The 22208-nt window shown below is 44.4% G+C and overlaps 1 protein-coding gene across 2 annotated transcripts in view; it reads left to right on the top strand.

Annotated features, from left to right (window-relative positions):
- Positions 1-197: 197 nt before the first annotated feature.
- FBXO32 (F-box protein 32) overlaps positions 198-22208 on the top strand; it is a 43161-nt gene continuing 21150 nt past the window's right edge. The window contains exons 1-4 of one of the 2 annotated variants that reach the window (XM_011973017.1): positions 198-583; positions 6690-6802; positions 8285-8334; positions 9549-9641. In XM_011973017.1, coding sequence (XP_011828407.1) covers positions 468-583; positions 6690-6802; positions 8285-8334; positions 9549-9641 — 372 coding nt within the window. In that variant the 5' untranslated portion in view covers positions 198-467. The remainder of the gene's footprint in view (positions 584-6689; positions 6803-8284; positions 8335-9548; positions 9642-22208) is intronic. The other variant, XM_011973019.1, reaches the window with a different exon arrangement.

Below are 22208 nucleotides of genomic sequence, written 5' to 3'. Positions count from 1 at the left end.
GGGGGAGGGGAGGGCGCGCGGAGGTGCCAGGGGCGGCGGGGGACCCGGCCTGGCAGCACCGCTTCAAGTTTCCACCGGCGCGGTTGTGCAACCCGGAGAGGAGCGTGAGCCGCAGGCGCCTCGGAAAACAAGCCGAGCCCATAAACAAAGCCACGTGGCCTCCCGGCCGGGGGGCCGGGCTAAGAGCAGGCGGCTCTTCCGGCAACAAAGAGCAGCGGCCGGCAGCGGGCATAAATACTGCGGCAGCTACTGCCGCGCAGCACTCCCGGAGCCTGCAGCGCCTGAGACCCTCCCCGAGCCCGCCGCCCCGCAGGGTGCCCCGCGCCGTTCCCGCCGCCCCCACGCCTGTTCCCGGCCGTCGTCCCCGTCGCGGGCCCCTGCACCCCGAGCATCCGCCCCGGGTGGCGCGTCCCCGAGGCCACCAGGCCGGCCTCTTCTCCCCATCCGTCCCGTCCGCTCGCGGTGCCATGCCATTCCTTGGGCAGGACTGGCGGTCCCCCGGGCAGAGCTGGGTGAAGACGGCCGACGGCTGGAAGCGCTTCCTGGATGAGAAGAGCGGCAGCTTCGTGAGCGACCTCAGCAGGTGAGGGGACCCTTCCAGCTCCTGAAACTGACCCGGGCTGGTCTAGGGGGCGCAGGGACGGCGAATGAGGGGTAGGCAGGGCTGGAGCGGGCTGAGGAGGGAGACCCTGGCCCGGAGGGTGGGACCGCAGTGCCTGATTTCTGTAGAGGTCTCCGGACCATCGGAGACGGGAAATTCGGTTTCTTTTAATGTTCAAGGTCAGTGTCTCCAAGTGGACCCGACTCCTTACAGAACACCTGGTCCCTCTGAGAGTCTGATGACATTCGCGGATCGTGTCCCCAAACGCTCGCTCAAACTTAATGACACAGCTTTAGTGGTCCGTGCTTTAAGGACACAGAAATCGCGCACTTTGCCCTTGTGAGGGCGCGAGCTGGTGGGCTGAGCCGCTTCACCGCAGGGTGGCCCGGCTCCCAGCGCCCAAGCACTGTGGACGCGACGGGTGACGGGATCCAACGCAGGTCCCGCCTGGAGCGCTTCCAGGCCCTGCCCAGGCACGGGCAACCACAAGTGGCCGGGAGGATGAGTAACTAGGAAGGGACAGCCAGATGGTCCCTGGAGCAGCCGCTTACTGGGCGGACTTGGGAGCGGTGGAGGCTCGGGGCTGCAGAGGTGCAGAGGAGGGAAGTGGGCAGGGGATGAAACCCACGACAGCTCTGCTTCTGGGAGGACAGGGCTCTTGCACCTGTTTCCTCGGTGGCCCTCTCGGTCGATCGGCTTTATATAGAGAGTGCGCTCCGTTTCCAGGGGTGCCTGTCAGCTGCGAAAAGCCTGCCTGCCCCGGTGAACCTCTGGATTCGAGGTCTCACCTGAGCCCTGTGGTCTGATGGGAAACCTGAGGTCCGCTGCGCTCCCCGCTCAGCTTGGCGAACGACGCTAGCGCCCGGCTAGTAAGTCAGGTAGCCTGGAATTTCTCGGCCCCTGACCTCAACAGTTGACTTTCAGAGACTCTTAGCATTTAGCCTCGTGAGGCGGGGGGGCGATGAAAGTGGTTCCAGAAGGGACTGGTGCAGCCAGAGTCACCCTTGGGAGCCTTTTCCTGCCGCCTTTGGTTAAAACCATGGGCCCCTGCACCCTTAAATTGGCTTCAATGGAGAATTCTGTTTCTGGGCCAGGTTCCCGCTTACTGAGATTTACCAGTGGTTGCTTGGATAAAGCATTGGCAATAAATTTTGAGAAGACTATCAAGAAAATGTGGTTATTTTGTCAGCTTGACCTCCCGTGCCTCCCATTTGTTTGCGATTTGTAATGCATCAAATTCCCATTGTCTCACAATGTAAAGAAAGACATTATTTAATCCTGGTGGTCTGTCCGGAGAGACTTAAGCATATTAACTGCCAGCATATAACCATTTATGTTGGAGTTACTTGGAGGCAGTCCCAGGGGAATTTAGGGACCAGCATAAGGAAATCTTATTTACATAAAATCAGGTGATTTATTTACAGTAAAGTAAGACCAACTGCTGTTGACAGACTGTGCCTTTTATCTACTGGAGTTACCAATTATGCCTAAATTATTCTCCCTCAACAAAATGGGAAACTTCCTTCCTCCTTGTTCCTAAGGACAATGATCTAATATTTTGGTACCTTATTTCTGTCTACAAGTTCAGGTTCTTTCTAGAAAAGTGCAGAAAGGGTCTGAAGAGTCATATTAGAGCCGCTCACCCAAATATAATTTCAGGATGCTTCTCAGTGGATAGCACATGATTGCGTTCAGCAGGAGAAGATTTAAAATGTAGGGTTGTATTAATACTCACCCTACTCGGGAGGCTGAGGTAGGAGGATCGCCCAGAAGTTCAAGGTGGCAGCAAGTTATGACTGTGCCACTGCGCTCCAGTCTGGGCCACAGACCAAGACCCTGTCTCTAAAAATAAATAAAAAATTAAAATGTGCTTTAAAATACCCTGTACCAGCATCAGGAGAGAAACTGGTGTCACTCTCCTTTAGAAATAAATAGTGGCATCTCTGTCTTCACAGTATGGAAGACCCGAAGATGGTCTTAACTTACCACAAAAGTTTAGACTGGGCTGGGATCAGGTGGTTTCCTGCACAGCCCCCCTCCCATGTCCCTGTCCCCTTCATAAACCTCTTTTCTTTCTTCCCATTTCACACCTGAGCTGGAGCTGTCACATCCATCATCATTACCGCAAATAGTCATTGATATACTGACCACCTGTGGTCTCCTTTGAGTCAGCGTTTAGGAATCACTGGGTAGCCTCCTAGCAAAGCAGCTGGCTGTTTGTTTGCAGGGTATTTTTTTTTCCAGCAACTGTAAACAATCCCTTCCCTACTTAGCATGAGAAGCCTGCCAACTTCTTAAAAGCAGTTGGCCTTCTGTGGTCTGGGTTTGTCATCTCAAATATCCTCAGTTTTTGGTGTTGGTGACGTTTCCCCGTGATGTCAGGTTTGGGCTGCGTGTCTGCCTACACAGGTGAAGCTGAATGCTTCTCCTGTTTTGAGAAAACAAAAGGCAGGCCCTTAAGCGGGCAAGGATCATGAAACAGAACTACAGAGACATGGTAGACTAATTCTCTAATTCCACAGACCATTCGGCAAGCGGCCCAAACAAGAGCCCAGAATAAAGGATGCATGTGTTGGTTTTCAGCCTGGGGTTATTACTTTGTGTTGACCAAGGCTTGTCCACACAGCCCACCTATTCTGGACTCAGCTGGCCATCTTCTCTGTGGTCCGGGACTCCAACCTTCTCCGGTGTAAAATGTTACAAATCCAGTCTCAGCCTTGTGTCCAGGAGTGAGATCATGGGAGGATTTAAGATAAGCTTAAAGCAGGACCCCTTCTCAAAAATGTTGAAATTATATAAAATAGAAGGGGAATGGCAAGTGTTAAATATGATGGGGCAGATTTAAAATGCAAGGAAAGAGCTTGGCGTGAATTGGGATGATCCAAGAATGCCTCAAGGAAGTGGTGGTTCAGGCGCCTGCACAGCCCTCCTCGGCAACCACCCCCTCACCGCCCACCCCCAGGATGAGTAACCTAAGCTGTCTGAGCCTCTGCCACTCTTTTCTAAGCCTACACTTCTGTCTTTGAAAACTGACTCAAATGTTGCTTTACTGTATAGCTAAGGCTGGACCCGGAAGCAGGAAGTTTACCTTGGTGCCTGGATAAAAATAATAGTTCAGATTTTATGAGTGCTTACTGTGTGCAAGACACTGTTCTATGAGCGTTATACACTAGGCTGTTGGTTTCACCAGAGCATTCTGGGTACTAGCCTTGTGAGTTTGGCGATCTAGAGATGTGTCAGTAAATTGGCGTAGAAATCTCACTGGCTTTCATCAAGGCTATATAACTACAATTAAGCCTCTGGGGGCACGTCACAGCTTTCTTAAATGGTTTTTATTGCAAATGAAATGAGAAATAGGGCTTTATTTTTTTTTCATTCCCTTCTTTATCTGCTGCCAGAACAGTCTTATTTATGGTCTTATTTTGAATTTTTTCTACATTTTTAAAAAGTTGCCTTAAAGTGTCTTGGTATGTGGTAATGTGGGGTTGGGGAGTGCGTCTTTTTCTTATTCTAGGCCTGTGCCTATAAAAATCAAGATTAGTAAATAGTGACTACAAAATAGCAACTTGCTGGCTATTATTGAATTTAGTGAAGAAAGCAGCCTCGTTGAGATGGTTTTGCTTATTTAAAAAAAAAAAAAAAAAAAATCCAGTGCTCCAATTCCTAAATGGTGGTGGTTTTTCTTGTTAAAAATTTCGGTTGTAATTTTCCATTGGCTTTGCATTTTCTTGAAAAGGACACAATTGAACTCTCAAAATAGCCTCTAACTGAATATATTATTGCTTAAAAGAAAACATATAAGTAGGCAACACAAATAAACCCCATAGGCCTTCTTTCCAGGCCCTACCTCCGGAATCTAAAACCTAATACCAAGTGAAAATATAGGGTTTCTCTTTGGTTAAAACTTTTCTACATTCGACAGTGAGAGAACATCATCAATTATGTAAAATTCTTTCTAAACTAGCTTTTGAAATGAGTCACTCAGGCTTAAAGCAGGTTATTGTAGTTTCTGAGGAAACTGAGTGCTCCAGTTCCTTTAAAGAATGTTTTCAACTGGAAAAGAAAAAGATGAAATATAAATATTTGACCTTGCTAAGTAATGATCACAGTGTATGGCCCAGGCTCGGAAAATCTGCTGCTGAACCTTAAATGTTGAGAATAAGACAACCTCATTTTATGATTCTCTCTATGTGGAATTTATACTGTAGGTTTTTGTTATTTGTGAGGGGTGTGTGTGTTCTTTCTAAGGAAGCCTTCATGTGGTATTTTTGCACACAAAATGTTCTAGCTTTGCTTTCTAAAGCTGATCTCAGCTGTGGTACATCACGGACCACTCAAATGACCTTCCATCTTTTGCTGTTTTTCTCAACGTTGATTGAAATGTCTTAAGTTAGCCTCAGGAATTCAGCTCTGTTCTTTGTTCTGTCCCTCTTTTCCTTCTGACCTTGGAGCAGAAAATCAACTGGTCAGTGATTCTATACCCCTATAGTCATGCAAATAGACAGAAACACACTCCTGTGTTATACAAAGCCTGGCCCAAAACACTCATCCTTGGCTTGTTTTCGAAAGTGCCTCTGAGAGGACATTTCTGCAGGACTGTATCTGAAACCTAAAAATATCCTGTTTCCCTGAATGAAAAGGAGAAGGCTATCGAGTTTAGTAGGAAACTCAGTAAATGGTATTAAGCATGGCCTTATGAAGGAAGATTAACAAATGATTATTTATGATGTTAGCCCTTAAGGGTCCAGAAAGGCAACACTGAGTATATTGTTGGAGATGTCATATGTGAGCATATTAGTAAGATACTTGTACTAACTGAAGTGCTACTTAAGAAAGTATTGTATTAATAACAAAAAGATACTGGAAGTTGCTTCAAATCTTTTTTTCTCTTCTACCATTTATACAATGCCAAGGAAATAGAGAAGTGCAGATGTACATAATTGTACCCAACAGATGTATATCCAAAAAAAATATAAATCAAATTGCATTTTAAATTCAGCAGAAAAACTCAGAACATTAAAGGAGTATAAAATATCGGTGGTATAGCAAAAAAAAAAAAAACGAATTTATGTTTTACCAGTTGGCATTATAAATCCTGTTTTATATACTTCGTGGGGGTTGAGGGAGTTAGGGAACCTATCTTATCATACTTCAACATTTCTCCTGCATTCCTTCTGTGGAAATTATTCAGATTTACTTTGAAGTAACATTGTATCGTTGAATAGCTTACTACCCCTCAAATGATTGCTCAGCCCACTGAGGGAAATAATCGCCAGGCCCGAGGTGAGCCTGCCCATCCTTCAGTGACCTGTGAATTAGGCAGGTACATCCAATGTCTGTTCAGCCCTTATAAACTTATCAATTATAAGTTTACCTTGTACAGTCAAGACCCAAAGTCTTCGCCTCGCAGCATGATGCCTAGTGTGTGTTAGTCAAGGCACTACATAAAACCTAAGCAACTAGCACTATACACAAAGCATCTCCTAGAAATGGAGTTTATAAGTCAGATTTTTGTAAATGTGATTGTGTTTTAAAGACATGTTGGAAGGATACTACTTAAAAGCAGCTTAAGTATGCTTTAAATGGATGAATTGTATGGTATGTGAAGTTTATCTCAACGAAGCTGTGGTTTTTTTTTTTTTTTTTTTTTTGTTAAGCAGCAGCAGCAGCTTGGGGTAGATGCTTTCGCAAAATGAAGGCATTGTGTAGTACAGCGATACCAGTAATCACCCCTCCCCTCCATTCATCGTTTTTGTTTAAAGTAATATTGTAGTACTCTGCATTGCTCTTAGTTGAAGAGTAGAGTGCTGTGTGCCAAATTACAATGCAAGGCACTGTTAGGGAATTCAAAAGAAGTAGAAGCTCCCATCCCTGCCTTCCACACAGATGTGAACTTGCTTCATCCTAAAGGAGAAGTCTGTGCCTGTATAGACTTTTTTTTTTTTTTGAGTGATCATTTTATTGTTTTATTTTGTTTGAGAAGCCTGTATGTTTGTTTGTCTTATAACTCAGTGAGTTATTTATAGAAACAGCTCAGGTTCATGTATAGCTGTTACATCTCATCCTCTTTGTCTTCTGTTATTCATAGTTACTGCAACAAGGAGGTATACAATAAGGAGAATCTTTTCAACAGCCTGAACTATGATGTTGCAGCCAAGAAGAGAAAGAAGGACATGCTGAATAGCAAAACCAAAACTCAGTGTAAGCCATTTGTTTTGAACTTCAGAAAAAATCTGTTTGAGATAGTTATGATTGGTTCTTGGAGGGAAAAAAAAAACACCTCCCATGTCACAGGTCTGCCTCAGTGTTTTACTGTGTGTCCCTGACAGAGGTTACTGAGATCTTAGCACTCAGAAACCTGGCTGTGCATTTTACAAGCGAGATTAACATATTCTTTATAGTCTTGTTTATAAGTCAGTTGCTAGTTGAGGGCCTTTTTTCCTGCCAGTCATTTGTATTTGGTTATTTTACAGTGATGTGGTCGGCTGAATGAGTTCCAGTATGTATTTTTATTTTGAACTGTTTTGAGGCTTTGAAAACAGATTTTTCTCCCTCTTTCCTTCTATAAATCCTATTAACATTTCTAGACACTATATGTAAGTATCAGCAGAGAATATAAAGTTTTATTAATAGCAGGAATTACAGGTTACTTTATCTGTAATGCATGTTTTCCTCATGTTATCTGTTTGATTTCTACTTTTCATGGGCTTATGTAAGTTTCAGGTTTGGCATTGAAAATAAACTTGTACTTGAGTATTAGGTTTGTGTGGTTTTTTTATTTTTTTATTTTTTATTTTTTGGTGTTTGTTTGTTTGTTTTTGTTTTTTGAGACAGTCTCTCTCTGTCACCCAGGCTGGAGTCAGTGGCATGATCTCAGCTCACTGCAACCTCCACCTCCCGGGTTTAAGTGATTCTCATGCCTCAGCCTCCTGAGTAGCTGGGATTACAAGCACCTGCCATCACACCTTGCTAATTTTTGTGTTTTTAGTAGAGATGGGGTCTTGCCATATTGCCATGTTGCCCAGGCTAGTCTCAAACTCCAGGGCTCAAGCTATCCATGCCCCTCTGTTCATAGCATGTGACTCAGTCTGTCAAAGCCTAATTTCATTTTTTGGTGGGGACGGAGTCTCGCTCTGTCGCCCAGGCTAGAGTGCAGTGGCACAATCTTGGCTCACTGCAACCTCCATCTCCCGGTTTCAAGTGATTTTCCTGCCTCAACCTCCCAAGTAACTGGGATTACAGGCGCCTGCCACCACGCCTGGCAAATTTTTATATCTTTAGAAGAGATGGGATTTCACCATGTTGGCCAGGCTGGTCTCGAACTCCTGACCTCTAATGATCTGCCTGCCTCAACCTCCCACAGTGCTGGGATTTCAGCCATGAGCCATTGCATCCGGACTGTAATTTCTTATGGCATAATGTTTTAGAAAAAAATAATAATAATTTGGAGCTTTGGTATACGAAATCTGGCTATCAAAGATTTAGAGTGCTTCAGACAAAGCAACTTATAGCCCCAGTATTTCTACACTGTAGATTTTAAGCACTTGAAACTCCTTAGGTTGTCAGTAGAGTCCTTATCTTTTTTGTCAAAACTTTTTAAACTTTGGAATACATGAAATGAAATGTTTTAAATCTTGAGCATGTTGCAGATGTTAAAGCTGTGTATTCTTTTTGTCTCTATAGATTTCCACCAAGAAAAATGGATCTATGTTCACAAAGGAAGTACTAAAGAGGTGAGCATCCATTCATTTACTAAGTTATGCTAAACCTTATCCCTTCCTGATAGCGTAGGGAGGGAGGGGTATGGTAGGGAGGGAAATTACTTCAAATCATGACTGTCTTCTTGGATGTGGGAGACGGCAGCTATTAGTCTATTATCTAGCCAACCATCAGAGTTTGGAACAACAGAGAGAGAAAGAAGCAAAAAAGTCACTAGGTGGACCCTCTAGTCGTTCAATGAAATTATGTATGTAAAAGTGCTTTATAAAGACTGACATGCCCATCTCAACCATATTATTATATCGTCCTGGGTTTTGCCTCAGGGCAATGTCTCCCTTTTGTTCTAAGATCTCTTTGGACTTCAACTCAGTTAAATTTCAGTCCTGGAAGGAATAATCACTAAATATAGTAGAAGTTTTCAATGCGTGCTCAATGTGATGTGGGAGGGGACCAGACATTATAATAACTACATTTGTATGGTACTTTATAAAGCCCTTTTATGTATATTTTCTCTCTGCACAGGCATTTGCTAAAATAACTAGGATACAAGCATATGAAGAATTTCTCTGATTGTCAGGGACCTCAGTGAACATCTAGTTCCCTCTGTAATTTGAGGTCCAGAGGGGTCACTGATAGTCCCAAAACCACCCAGATACCCAGATACCGGGACTATGAGCCAGGACTTTATACTCCCAATTCCCTCTGTGTTCATAGGTTAAAAGATCAAAACTTCTTTGCTTTCTCCCAAAACCTTAAAAACACTTTTGATGATCACAGTGAGAAAAGCACTATTGGTATAAGGCAAGCTGGTGACACAGTTGGCGCAGGTAGGTCTAATTCTCCTCCTAGGAGTACGTTACAGTCACCAACCATCATGACCTCCCGTATCCCATACCTTGCTCCCTGTCTTCCCTTAATACGCAATTACTTATGATTTTTCTAGACTAATATGTGGAAAAATCATAAGCAAGGTCCCAAATGGTACAAGTCAAGAAAAGGGCGTGTTTAACATGTGAGGGGCTGACTGAGGCAGCTGCTGGCTGTGTTACCCACCTTGGTGCCTCTCAAGGGCTTGTGGGTACAGGAAAGAAGCCAGTGCCCCAGGTCACCTAAGACAGGCATCAAGCTCATTTGGCAAAATCCAGTTGGGTTGTTGTAACTGGCTCATTCTGACACGGATGACCTCTGCATGCAGCAGTAACTTCTGTGCCTTTGTTTTCGCGTTCAGCGCCATGGATATTGCACTCTGGGGGAAGCTTTCAACAGACTGGACTTCTCAACTGCCATTTTGGATTCCAGAAGATTTAACTACGTGGTCCGGGTAAGTCTCAAATGCCTAAAGGCTCATCCAGGCCCTTTCCCGAGTTGAATCATCTCTTTGGGTTGTCTTGAAGTGGTTTCCCCAAAAAATAACTTTTTAGGACCTTAAGAATTTTGAGGCAAGCAGAAAACAAACCCCTCAATCTCCTTCTTCCCCAACATACTTCAAGTTCTTAAGTGGGTCGCACTAGGATGTCCCTGAGATTGGCCAGGACGGGCAGGGGCCGCCATATTACCCCAGTGAGTGGGTTGAAGAGCCAGCCTCTTCAGGTGAAATTTCACGCCAAGCCCCTTCCAAGCCCGCCCTGTGGATACATGGGAACATGTCACAGGCAGCACCAGCCCTGGCAACAGCCTTAGCAAGAGAGAATTCAGCAGGAAGCAAACCCTAGAGCACTTTGGCCTGTTTCAAAACCCTGCACCTCTGACTGTTCTCACTGTCTCCCACTTGTCCTACTTCAGCTGACTCTGGGGGACCCCAAGGCATTCTCAGAAGAGGCCACAAAACTGGATGAGTTAAAGCACCTCCGTGTTTTGTGCCTGTGGTTCCCTTCCACCCCCGTGTGATAACAGTATTCAATCCCATGTCCACCGAAAGCTTAAAACTGCCTGTTTTGGCCAAGTGCAGTGGCTCACACCTGTAATCCCAGCACTTTGGGAGGCCGAAGTGGGTGGATCACCTGAGGTCAGGAGTTTGAGACCAGCCTGGACAACGTGGTGAAACCTCATCTCTACTAAATTCAAGAAAATTAGCCAGGCGTGGTGGCACATACCTGTAATCCCAGCTACTCGGGAGACTGAGGCAGGAGAATTGCTTGAACCCGGGAGGTAGACATTGCAGTGAGCTGAGATCACGCCATTGTATTCTAGCCCAGGCAACAGGAGTGAGACTCCATCTTAAAAAAAGAAAAAAATACAATTCTGACTGTTTGGATCTGCCATTTTCCATTTTAAACCCATTTTGAAAAAAAAAAGACTGATTGCGGTGACTCATGCCTGTAATCCCAGCACTTTGAGAGACTGAGGCAGGCGAATCACGAGGTCAGGAGTTCAAGACCAGCCTGGCCAACATAGTGAAACCCTGTCTCTACTAAAAATACAAAAAAAAATTATCCAGGTGTGGTGGCAGGTGCCTGTAATCCCAGCTACTCAGGAGGCTGAGGCTGGAGAATCACTTGAACCTGGGAGACAGAGGTTGCAGTGAGCTGAGATGGCGCCACTGCACTCCATCCTGGGCGACAGTGCGAGACTCCATCTCAAAAAAGGAAAAGTTAATGAGCAAAATATTAATGATGAATATGGTAAAGCAGATCAGCTTAACCATGACTGTCATGTTATTATTTTTAATTGGTTTATTATTTTGTTGTCTCTGCCTACCCTCCAAAGCTCCCTTGTGTATTTTTGTCAGCAGTCAACCTGGGAGGTAGCAGCTGTTTGGGTTTTAGGCTCAGAAGTAGGAGGGAATTTTCCCCTGTGGGTGTGGTTGGTTTGGTTTTTATTTTCTTTTTCCTGGATTGTTGTGCTTCTCGGTGCTGTGCCACTGAGTCAGATGATTGCAGAGGCTCAGCCAGGGTGATGACATTCAAGGCCCCTTGAGACCTGGATCCTTCACCTGTCATCTGGGCAGATGCAGGCTTGGCTGTCCAAAGTGACCTGATAAAAACCTAGGCCTGCAAGAAGCAGGTTAGGAGCTGTGAGCTGAGCTTGTGACCAACAGAGCAGATATATTCGCTCTTCAGCTAAGCTCTTCTTCCAATCCAAAAGGGATAAAAATAAGAGACCTTCTTGGGTGAAATGTTCACGCCATTCAGTGTGACTCTGCAAGTTCACGGAGGTCACCTAGTCCTCCTAGGGCCCACAGACTAGTCTAGGCTGGTTGGAAATGGGCCCAGGATGATCTGGAAGCTTCCACTGCTAAGAATACGAATAGTTTCCATCTTCTGGGTATTAGAGGAAGACGCTTAGATCTGATGTCTTATTACAAACTGATCTTCAAAATGGTCAGTTTTTAGATGGCCTTCCTTTCTACCTGCTTTTCCTTTTACAAGAAATAAAGCAAAGGAACAAGCATCATGATAGTGAAAATCTATTTCATCCAATATGTTCATTTTCACCTTTTATCTTTTTAGTAACCCTATAAAATATGGGTGCTTTGATTATCTCTCTTTAAACAAATGCTAGTACAGTAAGATAAAATGACTTTTCCACGATCACAAAGGGATGAAATCAAGATCTGAAATCTGGGCAGTCTTAGAGTCTACACTTTTAACTGCTACCATGAGTTCTCTGTGAGCAGAGGATCTGAAGTAAAATAGCCTGAGGGCAGGTCCCAGCTCCACTGATTTCAAACTGTCTCAGCCTCCCTAGAGACGTGGTTTCCTCCTCTGTAACAATGACTTACCTCAACTTTCCAAGGTAACTGGGGAAACTTAGTGATATAAACAGAAGCACTTTGCACAGTAGAATCTATCTACTGTGCAAAGTCAGCCGCTAATGTTTACTATTACCCACTTACCAAAATTATTGATTTCCCCCTAAGATGCCTTTTCAGTTGAGTTGATTAAAATGTTTTCTACTTTTAAAAAAATAATTGGTGAATCTGGCACTTGCGTGAGATGCAGCACAGAGAACACGTATCCAAGAGTATCTAATTGTAAAATACATCATAAGCATTTTGCTTTAAATAATCTTAGAGAAACTGCTGAATGCTTTCAAAGTTGTTAGGCTCAGAAATAGTGGAAAAATATGTCTATTTTGCAAAGAACAATTTTTCCCCATCACTATTAGAGACCTCTGTAATTTGAGGAATAATATGTTATTTTTATAAAGAACTTAAAACTTTTTAATGATAGCCACCGTGTTTTGAGGTTTTCCTTCTTAGGAACTCAGTATACTTCTCATACATTCTTATCCTTAAACCAACTCTGCAAAGTAGCTTGCCAATATATTATCCCCATCATACTACTTTGACCTAATGGTGTTTAAATGCTACAATGATTACTGGTTTCGCTAAGGAGCTAAACTGATTTTAAGGGCCATTTGGAAAAAAAAAAAAGTTCAAAGCCTTGAGAGCCAAATACATTTTCTGAAAATCTGTTATGTTCATGCTGGTTGTCATCTTCCAAAAAAGAGCCATGCGGAGGTAATAAAAGAGACGGCTAACACTGCTATCTCAAAGTGTTATCACTCAGCATGAAAATTTCATGGAATGTTTAGAGTTGGAAAATTTTTTACTATAACTTGGAAAGATGTTTATATAACATTTCTACATCAATTTCACTGGCTACAAGCTACATGTATTGGCCCTGCTCCCTCCCCTACACAGCCCCAGTGACATAAAGACAGTTCTAGCTATGTGTTTTAAAGATTTCACATCTCTAGAAGCAGCAGCTTACCTACTCGTGGAAGGACATTTAAAACATAGTTTACCCTATAGCTCAAGACCAACACATTTTGGAAATTCCCTCGGGGAGCTGGAGAGGATTCCAGAGGCTGAGCCAGTCGGACTGGAAGTTTGTAAACATGAGTAGGTGAGTGCTGACTAACCAGGTCACAGAGAGGTCAGAGGATTGAGTGAGTCCTGAGCATCAAGTCAACCAGGAGAAGGTTTCAGAGACCATCACCCACGTAATGGCTCTGCAGTGAGCCTGCTGTGATCCCAGTGGTTCTTAGCCCTGGCTGCACATTGAAATCACCTTCGAAGCTTGTTAGACTACAGAAGCCCACCTCTGGAGCTTCCAATTTAATTAGTTGAAGGTGGTACCCAGGCATTGCTACTTTTAAAACGTCTGCCTGGTGATCTCAATGAGTTTTCAAGTTTACAGACCAGCTCAGAAACTACTTTGGAGCCCAGATATTACATTTTGCATATTAATGAGAATTTTTAAACAAAGTGCATGGAGACATTAAACTCTAGATATGATTTCTGGGGCGTGTACTCTGGTCCTTCAGGAATTTAGTGATGGAAAGAGGACAGCCCCTCCTATATTCCAGCTCAAAGTTCGAAGCTTGTTTTTTTGTGGTACCTTCTGCGCATCAATCACTTTACTTCTCTGAACTATAAAACTGGGATAACCATACCATACCTATACTGAAGCATTTTTATGAGAATGAACAAATAAAATGTAAAAATAAAGGCAGTGGGTGTGAAAGTGTTATATACATTTCAAAATGCAATGTAACTTACTTTTCAGAAAGTTAAGTAGGATTTTAGCATATGCAACCATCTTTCTAGGGTGACTAAACCTGAAGACTCAATTCATAGGCCAGATACAGCTGGGGACAGAGATTTGCCTATTTGCAGTGGGACTTCTGAGGTCCTTAGAATGGTTGTACATTTTTAAAATCTTTATATTCTCGCCAGAGAGGCTCAATGACAGAAAACACCAACATTTATCCAAACAACTGCCCCTGTTCCCTTGGTCCCTAGTGAGTCCCTTGAGAAACTGCATTATTGGGATAAGATGGAATTAAGATAAAAACTGAGCAGTACCAATAAAAAATATGACTTTAAAAGGTCATGAAAGCAACTGTTATTTGGTGTCTGTTATTGCTGAGTACAATGTAATACAGAGCTTAAACTTGAATTCAAACTTATACTCCTCTAAAACCTGTATTATTTTCTCCAGGCCCTGCCACTATAGCCAGTGAGGGAAATAGATGAAATAGACCTGACTCTACCTTGAAGGTCTGCAGCAGGGGTCAGCCAACTCCTAGCCCTCAGGTCAATAGCCTACCGTCTGTTTTTATATGGCCCATGAGATAAGAATGATTTGTACATTTTTCAATGTTTTAAAAAATTAAAAGTATAATATTTCATAACACATGGAAATTATGTGCAGCTCAAATTTCAGTATCCATAAATAAAGTTTTATTGGAACAGCTATGCTCATTCATTAGATACTGCCTGTGGCTGTTTTTGTGCAAAATGGCAGAGTTGGGTTCAGAGTTGAGCAACAGCGAGCTTATAGCCTGCAAGCCTAAAATATTTACTATCTGGATTTCTACAGAAAGAAAAAAAAGTATTGCCCCCTGCCATACAGTGTAACTGATAGCCTGAGAAGTGTGCATTAGAAGAAGTTACCTACTCTGACACCATGAGAATGAATTTGAAAAGAACCAAGATGTGCTAGAGGCAGATAGGCTATGAAGTTTCGGAAGGGTAGCATCACTGTGGGCAGGATATTCAAGAAAAACTTCAAGGAGAAAGTGGGATTTAAACTGGTCTTGAGTAAGGGTAGAACTCAGGGGAACTGGTTTGAGGCAGGCAGGCAGGTATAAGGTCTGTTGAGAGATCAGTGAGCAGAATATTCAAGTATGGACAGAAGTAGCACAGTGTGCTTTAGAATATAGATCATGGGCTGGGTGCAGTGGCTCATACCTGTAATCCCAGCACTTTGGGAGGCTGAGGCAGGAGGATCATTGAGGTCAGGAGTTCAAGACCAGCCTGGCCAACATGGTGAAACCCTGTCTCTACTAAAAATACAAAAATTAGCCAGGTGTGGTGGCACACACCTGTTAATCCCAGCTACTTGGGAGGCTGAGGCAGGAGAATCACTTGAACCTGGGAGGCAGAGGTTACAGTGAGCCAAGATCGTGCCACTGCCCTCTAGCCTGGGTGACAGAGGCTGTTGTTTTAGAAACTCTGTCTCAAAAAAAAAAATAATATAAGATCATCGAAGGGTGTTGCCACGAGCTGGTTATTATGATCTTGGGCAGGCCTCTGTTGCCCATCTGTAAGATGGAAATGATGACAATAGCACGCTGCTCCTAGATATGATGAGGACTAAATGAGATAAGCAGTTTATGAGTGTTAGTCATGTATAGTAAGAAGTTTATAAACACTACTGATGATTGTTCATTTAAATATGGCTAGAAAAGGAGATTGGACAGACTTGAGAAGAGGCTTCGAGTGTGAGGCTACATTATCTAGTACGCAGGAGGAAGCCACTGGAAAAAAACAAGAAACAGCACCTTGGCCAAGCAGTGTTTCAGAAGGTCATGACTTCTAACAGGCTCTGGCATCCCCAGATGCCATCAACCAGCAAATTATAAATCTGTTACTTTGTGGTTTACAAATTCCATCTTTGTGTATCTACGTCTTTGATAAGCACAGTCAGGCTGTACAGTAGGCAGATGTTGTTAACCCATTTTAGAGGTGAGGAAGCAGAGGCCAGGGAACTGGGTGATTTGCACAAGGTTGCCTGCCCAGGAAGGGACGTGGAATAGAGGCAGGACCTAAGCCTGGTTCTCCAACTCCTGCTCCAGTGCTCTCTCCTTTCAACCGCATTGCTTAGAAGGCAAAATGCACAATGGAGCCTGCCTTTTATCACCACTAACATATTTGCACACATGCACACACGCTATCACAGGAGAGGGTCTTAATGCCAGAATGACCTTTGATCTGATTACTCCTAGCTCTCTCTATGGGATGAGAATGAGCCCAACTCTATAGTAACTGTAGCTGCCATTAACAGCCCGGGAAGGTCAGGGAGAACTTGAGTACCAGTTTTCTCACTGGAGTAAACTGACCCATACATGCTAGTGGATGAAGAAGGACAAATAAAAGCTTGCAACTCCAGTTTCTTTGTCCCTCTGCAGCAGAGCATCACAACCTAAACCGATGCACTTTCCTATTTTTTTCTGCGTTACCACCCTAAGTGCATTTGAATGTTTCCAGCAAGTTACTGCATTCCTACCACCCCTGAAAGCATTTTCCAAAAACATGTTTTAGTTTAAGTTGACTGGCGGTTTGGCAAACAAAAGGCTGGAATATGGCACAATGACTCAAATTTAAACCCAATGCCTTAAATTAAAGGCATGCTGTTGCCAAGCCCCTGGTGGGCCTTGATATGCATCAGCATCCTGGCCCCTTCACACAGGTTCCTCTGCCGCAGTGACCTTGGATTCACTGGAGGCTGTACATGCAGAGGCCTTCCTCTGATGGAGGGTGGCCTCGGCCACCTGGGCTTTAAACTGGTGCTCTCTGGGATGAAGGAAAGGCCAACCACTGCAGCAGCAATAAAGGCAAAAGAGCAGAATCATGGGCCTGTTTGAAAATGATGCACAGAGCCAGGCATGGTGGCTCACACCTGTAATCCCAGCACTCTGGGAGGTCACGGCAGGCAGATCACCTGAGGTCAGGAGTTCGAGACCAGCCTGGCCAACATGGTGAAACTCCATCTCTACTAAAAATACAAAAATTAGCTGGGCTGATGGCACACTGCTGTAATCCCAGCTACTCTGAAGGCTGAGGCATGAGAATCACTTGAACCCGGGAGCCAAGATCTTGCCACCGCACTCCAGCCTGGGTAACAGAGGCAGACTCTGTCTCAAAACAAGAAAAAAGAAAAGAAATGATGCACAGAAATGATTGTGATCCCACCCTTCTGAAACTTCCAAGCCTATCTGCCTCTACCACATCTTGGTACTGGGGGCATTCACTTAGTCCCAGTTACTCAGAAGGCTGAGGCAGGAGAATCATTTGAACCTGAAAGGCGGAGGTTGAGGGCACAGGGTGGGTCCCTCAGTGACTGCTGGTTAAACTGCTAGTGATTTCATGGAAGGAAATCTGTATCTCCTGGAATTTCTGGCCTTGTTAGTCATTTTTATTAGCATTCAGGCAGGCAGATCCTGCGGTGTCTAGGTGCCCACAGAAGTGGAGGAGGCTCACAGACACGGGGACATGGCCACAGCATTAGAGGGGGCTGTGCGGAAAAAGGAGGCCACCTGAAGAGGTGGGAGATGCCTGCACCACCCTAGGTGTAGTAGGGTATTTGCAGAAGTAGGAGGGTACCCACAGAAATGAGGGCTCCCGTGGAAATGGGGGAAGATTAAGAGACTAGAGCATAGACTCCTAATAGTATAAAATTTAAGCATGCGCTCTCAATTTATGCATATTCATAAATTTACTTAGAACTCATACACCTCTAAAAGATGCCAGTAATGATGTCTACCCTGCAGTGTTGCTGAAACTGAATGTCAACCTGGTAAATGCTGTAGAACCACACCTGGGATGTGGTAACATTCAAGGAGTGTAGTAGTTGTTGCTGTTACTGTCATCATCAACTTTAGGGACCTTATTGTGGGCATTAGAAAATACACAAAATCAGAGATTAAAGATCATTTAAAATACTGAGATTTCTGTTTTATTAGTTTTCTACCTGATTTTCTTTCCAGTACTACTTCCGAGACTGCTGGATTGAAAGTGTGCCCATTTTGTATAATTTTTTTTCTTGATGACTCAGGATCTAAACCTATAGCACTAGCATCCCAGCAGTGTTTTTTCTTTTTTTTTTGTTTTTGTTTTTTGTTTTTGTTTGTTTGTTTTCTCTTTGTTTTTGTTTTGTTTTGTTTTGTTTTGAGACAGAGTCTCGCTCTGTCACCAGGCTGGAGTGCAGTGGCGCGATCTCAGCTCACTGCCACCTCTGCCTCCCGGGTTCAAGCGATTCTCCTGCCTCAGCCTCCTGAGTAGCTGAGATTACAGATGCCAGCCACCACACCCGGCTAATTTTTGTATTTTTAGTAGAGACAGGGTTTCACCATGTTGGCCAGGATGGTCTCTATCTCTTGACCTTGCGATCCACCTGTCTCAGCCTCCAAAAGTGCTGGGATTATAGGCGTGAGCCACCGTGCCCGGCCAATGTTTTCTATTAAAATTCTAGCTAAGCATCTTGGCCCTGTCGGGGGCTTATCACACCTTGAGATGCCAAATTGTTCAGGTGAGCTGGGTTTTCAGTGCCAGTCCCACAGACCTTTTCTCATCCAAGGAGGGATGCTCCTGAGAGCATTTACACTGTGCTCTAAGTATCTGGGACCCAGAATCTGAAGGCCTCATGAGTCCAGTAAGGGAAGAGGTCTCCGACGGCAAGAAGTGGGAATTGACAGCATCCTCCTGCTAGGTCTCCATATGCAGCAAATTGCTTCAAATGAATGCTTTTGAATCCCTGAACAGGTATTTCTACATTGGGGCCCAAACACCTAGTGTTGCCATAGCCGCTTGAGAATCATGTCAGACCTGGCCCCTGCTTGTCAGGTGCTTCTGGGCTACTCTGGGGGAGGGACAAAGTATTACTATTCAAATGGCGAATTGAATTAGCACAGTCTGGGAGCCTTGGAGACGGCTTCTTGAAAGAGGTAGAACCTGAAATTCTCCTTCCTTGAGGGATGGCCAGGATTTGGCCAGATGGAAAGGCAAGTGGAAGGCTTTGCAGAGACAAGCGACGTAAGCAGAACCTAGAAATGGGAAGGAACGAACGTGAAGGGGAATGATTTTGGGTCGGGGCCAATAGCAATGTGACATTCAGCTTATAGAACTGTAGGGCAGAGGTGAGCGTTGCTGGAATAGATGGGAGCTCAGTTTAAGGAAGATCACCAAGCCAAACGTCACTGTTCAGATGGATGCAATGGGGAATCAACGGCCATTGTCAATTCAAAAGTAACCAGGGCCAGGTGTGGTGGCTCACACCTGTAATCCTGACACTTTGGGAGACTGAGGCGGGCGGATCACTTGAGGCGAGGAGTTTGAGACCAGCCTAGCCAACATGGTGAAACACCATCTCTATTAAAAATACAAAAATCAGCCGGACATGGTGGCAGGTACCTGTAGTCCCAGCTACTTGGGAGGCTGAGGCAGGAGAATTATTTGAACCTGAAAGGGGGAGGTTGCAGTGAGCCAGTTCACACCACTGCACTCCAGCCTGGGCAGCAGAGTGAGACTCCGTCTCAAAAAAAAAAAAAAAAAAAAGAAAGAAAAGTAACCGGGATGGGTGAAAGATGAAGAGGCAAGTCTCTCTCTGCTGAGAATACAATTAATGCATGTAAACTTGGCTCTCCTTATTATTTTAACTCCCTCTGTTAAAAGAGAGCTGTTTCACTTGCAAATAATATTTATCCAATCTTGACATGCCTGCAGATTATTAATGTCGCTGAAATTTTTTTCTCTTTCAACCTGTCAGTGTTCAAGCTCAAAGTCAGAACAAAACTTTCCAGGTTTTTTATCTGTGTTATTCGCTGAGTAAATAAGGGTCTTGGAAGTACCCAGCACTCAGAGCAGGGAGAGGCACTGCCTAGTCTAACTGAAGGTTTATTATAGAAGACGCCACCTTCCTATAGATGGACACCCAACTTGGGTATTGAGCATGTGAGGCATGGCAAGGCTGCTTGAGGCTGGGCCTCGTTTCTGCCTTTGATAACTCTGGCAGATTTTCCAATCAGACATATACTTCATACTGTAGCACCCCACTTGTATACAAGATAAGGAATTTGGGGATAAATTGTGTTCTTATTCTTAACAATTCTGTATGAGAATGATAGAGTATACTTAGGCAAGAGCCTTGTGGTTTTGTCCTTTTAAACTAACAGGTAGAAGAAGCTGCTATTTTTGTTGATGCTTCTGAAAGCCCAAGTGTTTACTGTCCCTCCAGATCTCAGGCTGCTTGCCCTTCTGGAAAGTGGTTGAGATATGTTTGCATTATAAGTAATTTACTCCTAGGCCCATCCCACTCCTGGGGCATCAGTCTGGAACCAGTCCCCATACAGATATCAGCCTGACCAGCCAGATGGTCTGCTATTGACCTTGATATGTCATTTGGCCATCATGAGCCGCCTCACCTGTAGCAGGAGGAAATTTGGGTAAACTGTTTCCTGAGTCCCTTCCAGCTACAACACTCTTTGATTCAAAAAGACAAATGTATGTTTAAAAAAAACACTATTTGTTGAGTGCCAGGCTGGGGGTAGAGTGGGAAACAGGACAACACTTGCTGTCTTGAGGGTTCCATCCTAATTAGTCCATCAGCAAGTAAGTGAGCAACACCAGTTCAGATATGCATAAATGGAACAATGAAGAACAATGAAACCATAGTAAGGTGAAGATGGCACCAGGGAGGCTTTCACATAAGATGGCCAGGAAAGGGTCCTCTGAGCCCGGGGCAGGCCACATTTGAACTGAGACCTGAGGGATGGGATGGAGCTGAGCATGTAAAGATGTGGCAGAGGCAAAGGCCCAGAGGTGAGAATAAGCTTGACCTATTCAAGAGACAAATAACCTGTGTAGCCAGAGCAGAATGAAATTGTGCAAAACTAGGCTGGAAAAGGAGTAGAAACCAGATCAGGGAGAACCTTGCCAGTCATGGTAAGGAGCTTGAGTTTTTTCCTAAGTGCAAGGAGAAGCCATTTGAGGATTTTAAGCAAAGAAGTAATGTGAACTGATGGATTTTTTAAACTATGAATGCTATACTAAAATAAATTGTAGGGAAGAAGATGTAAGAAGCCTGCTCTTGACACAAGTGTAGTGAGATAAGAGGGAAATCTCTCTTCTGCCCATTCATCTTGCACACACCACTTCAAACTCTGGTTCATATCCGCTCTGAGATTTGCTAGACGATATTGCTTGCAACTAGATTTGCCTCCTGTTCGTTGCCTCCAGAACTAGCATGAGCCAAAGCTGAAGGGCAGGATGTGGTTTCAGCATGCGGTGACCACCATCCCTCCCTCCAGTAGCTCAGAGCCGTTCCTGGTACTGCACAGCTCGTCACTGCAGATCATGCCGGATGCCCAGAGTGCCCACACGATAATGACACCATGGAATTCCAGAGGAGCCGAGAAGCCTCCTCCTCCTTCCCCTTCCCTCCCCCTGCCTCTCTTTAAACATAGCCACAAATTACTGGCACCTGGGCTAAAATTTGCCCAGTCAAAAACAAGCAGCCGCTTCCAAACAAGACATTTTCCTCTGTTCTCTTTTTCTCTTGTGGCTAGGGGCAAAGAATCCAATTGGCTAAGTCATCTTGGTACACAGATTGCTAGATACAAACCTACTTTCCTAGGCACACAGCTCTCTTAACACAAATAAAATCGATAAATTTGGGCTGTGCGCGATGGCTCACGCATGTAGTCCCAACACTTTGGGAGGCCAAAGTAGGTGGATCACCTGAGGTCAGGAGTTCAGGACCAGCCTGGCCAACATGGCGAAACTCAATCTCTACTAAAAATACAAAAAGTATCCAGGTGTGGTGGCGAGCACCTGTAATCCCAGCTACTCAGAAGGCTGAGGCAGGAGAATCATTTGAACCCGGGAGGTGGAGGTTGCAGTGAGCTGAGATCGCACCATTACACTCCAGCCTGGGCAACAGAGCAAGACTCTGTCTCAAAAATAAAAAAATAATTTAAAAGTTGGTAAATTCTGCTCTCTTCACCACTAGTTCCATACATCACTACCTAGTGGTTCTAGGCCTATAGAGTGATGCTGATGTGGGAAGTAGAACCTGTGGTTTACCTAAAGCAGTTGCTTCATCCTAAATGTGCTGTTAGCACTTTCTGGGCATTATAGCGCCCTTGATATTAAAAGTTGATTACCAGTCACAGCATAATATTATATAAAATTTCTAGACTCTGTTTCCCCAGAACACAACAGTAAATGGTATTGCTCCCATTTTTGGAGTAAAATTTGGCCCTCCATGCAAATTGATTGGCCTTGACAAACTGAAGTCCTGAAACTGTCAGAATATATGTTCTGCCAGGCACAGTGGCTCATGCCTGCAATCCCAGCACTTTGCGAGGCTGAAACAGGAGG

Source organism: Mandrillus leucophaeus, unplaced genomic scaffold, assembly GCF_000951045.1.
Source record: "Mandrillus leucophaeus isolate KB7577 unplaced genomic scaffold, Mleu.le_1.0 Scaffold133, whole genome shotgun sequence".
Classification (NCBI taxonomy): Eukaryota; Metazoa; Chordata; class Mammalia; order Primates; family Cercopithecidae; genus Mandrillus; species Mandrillus leucophaeus.
Note: the sequence above shows the minus strand (reverse complement) of the source record. Positions and strands in the feature narration are given on the sequence as shown.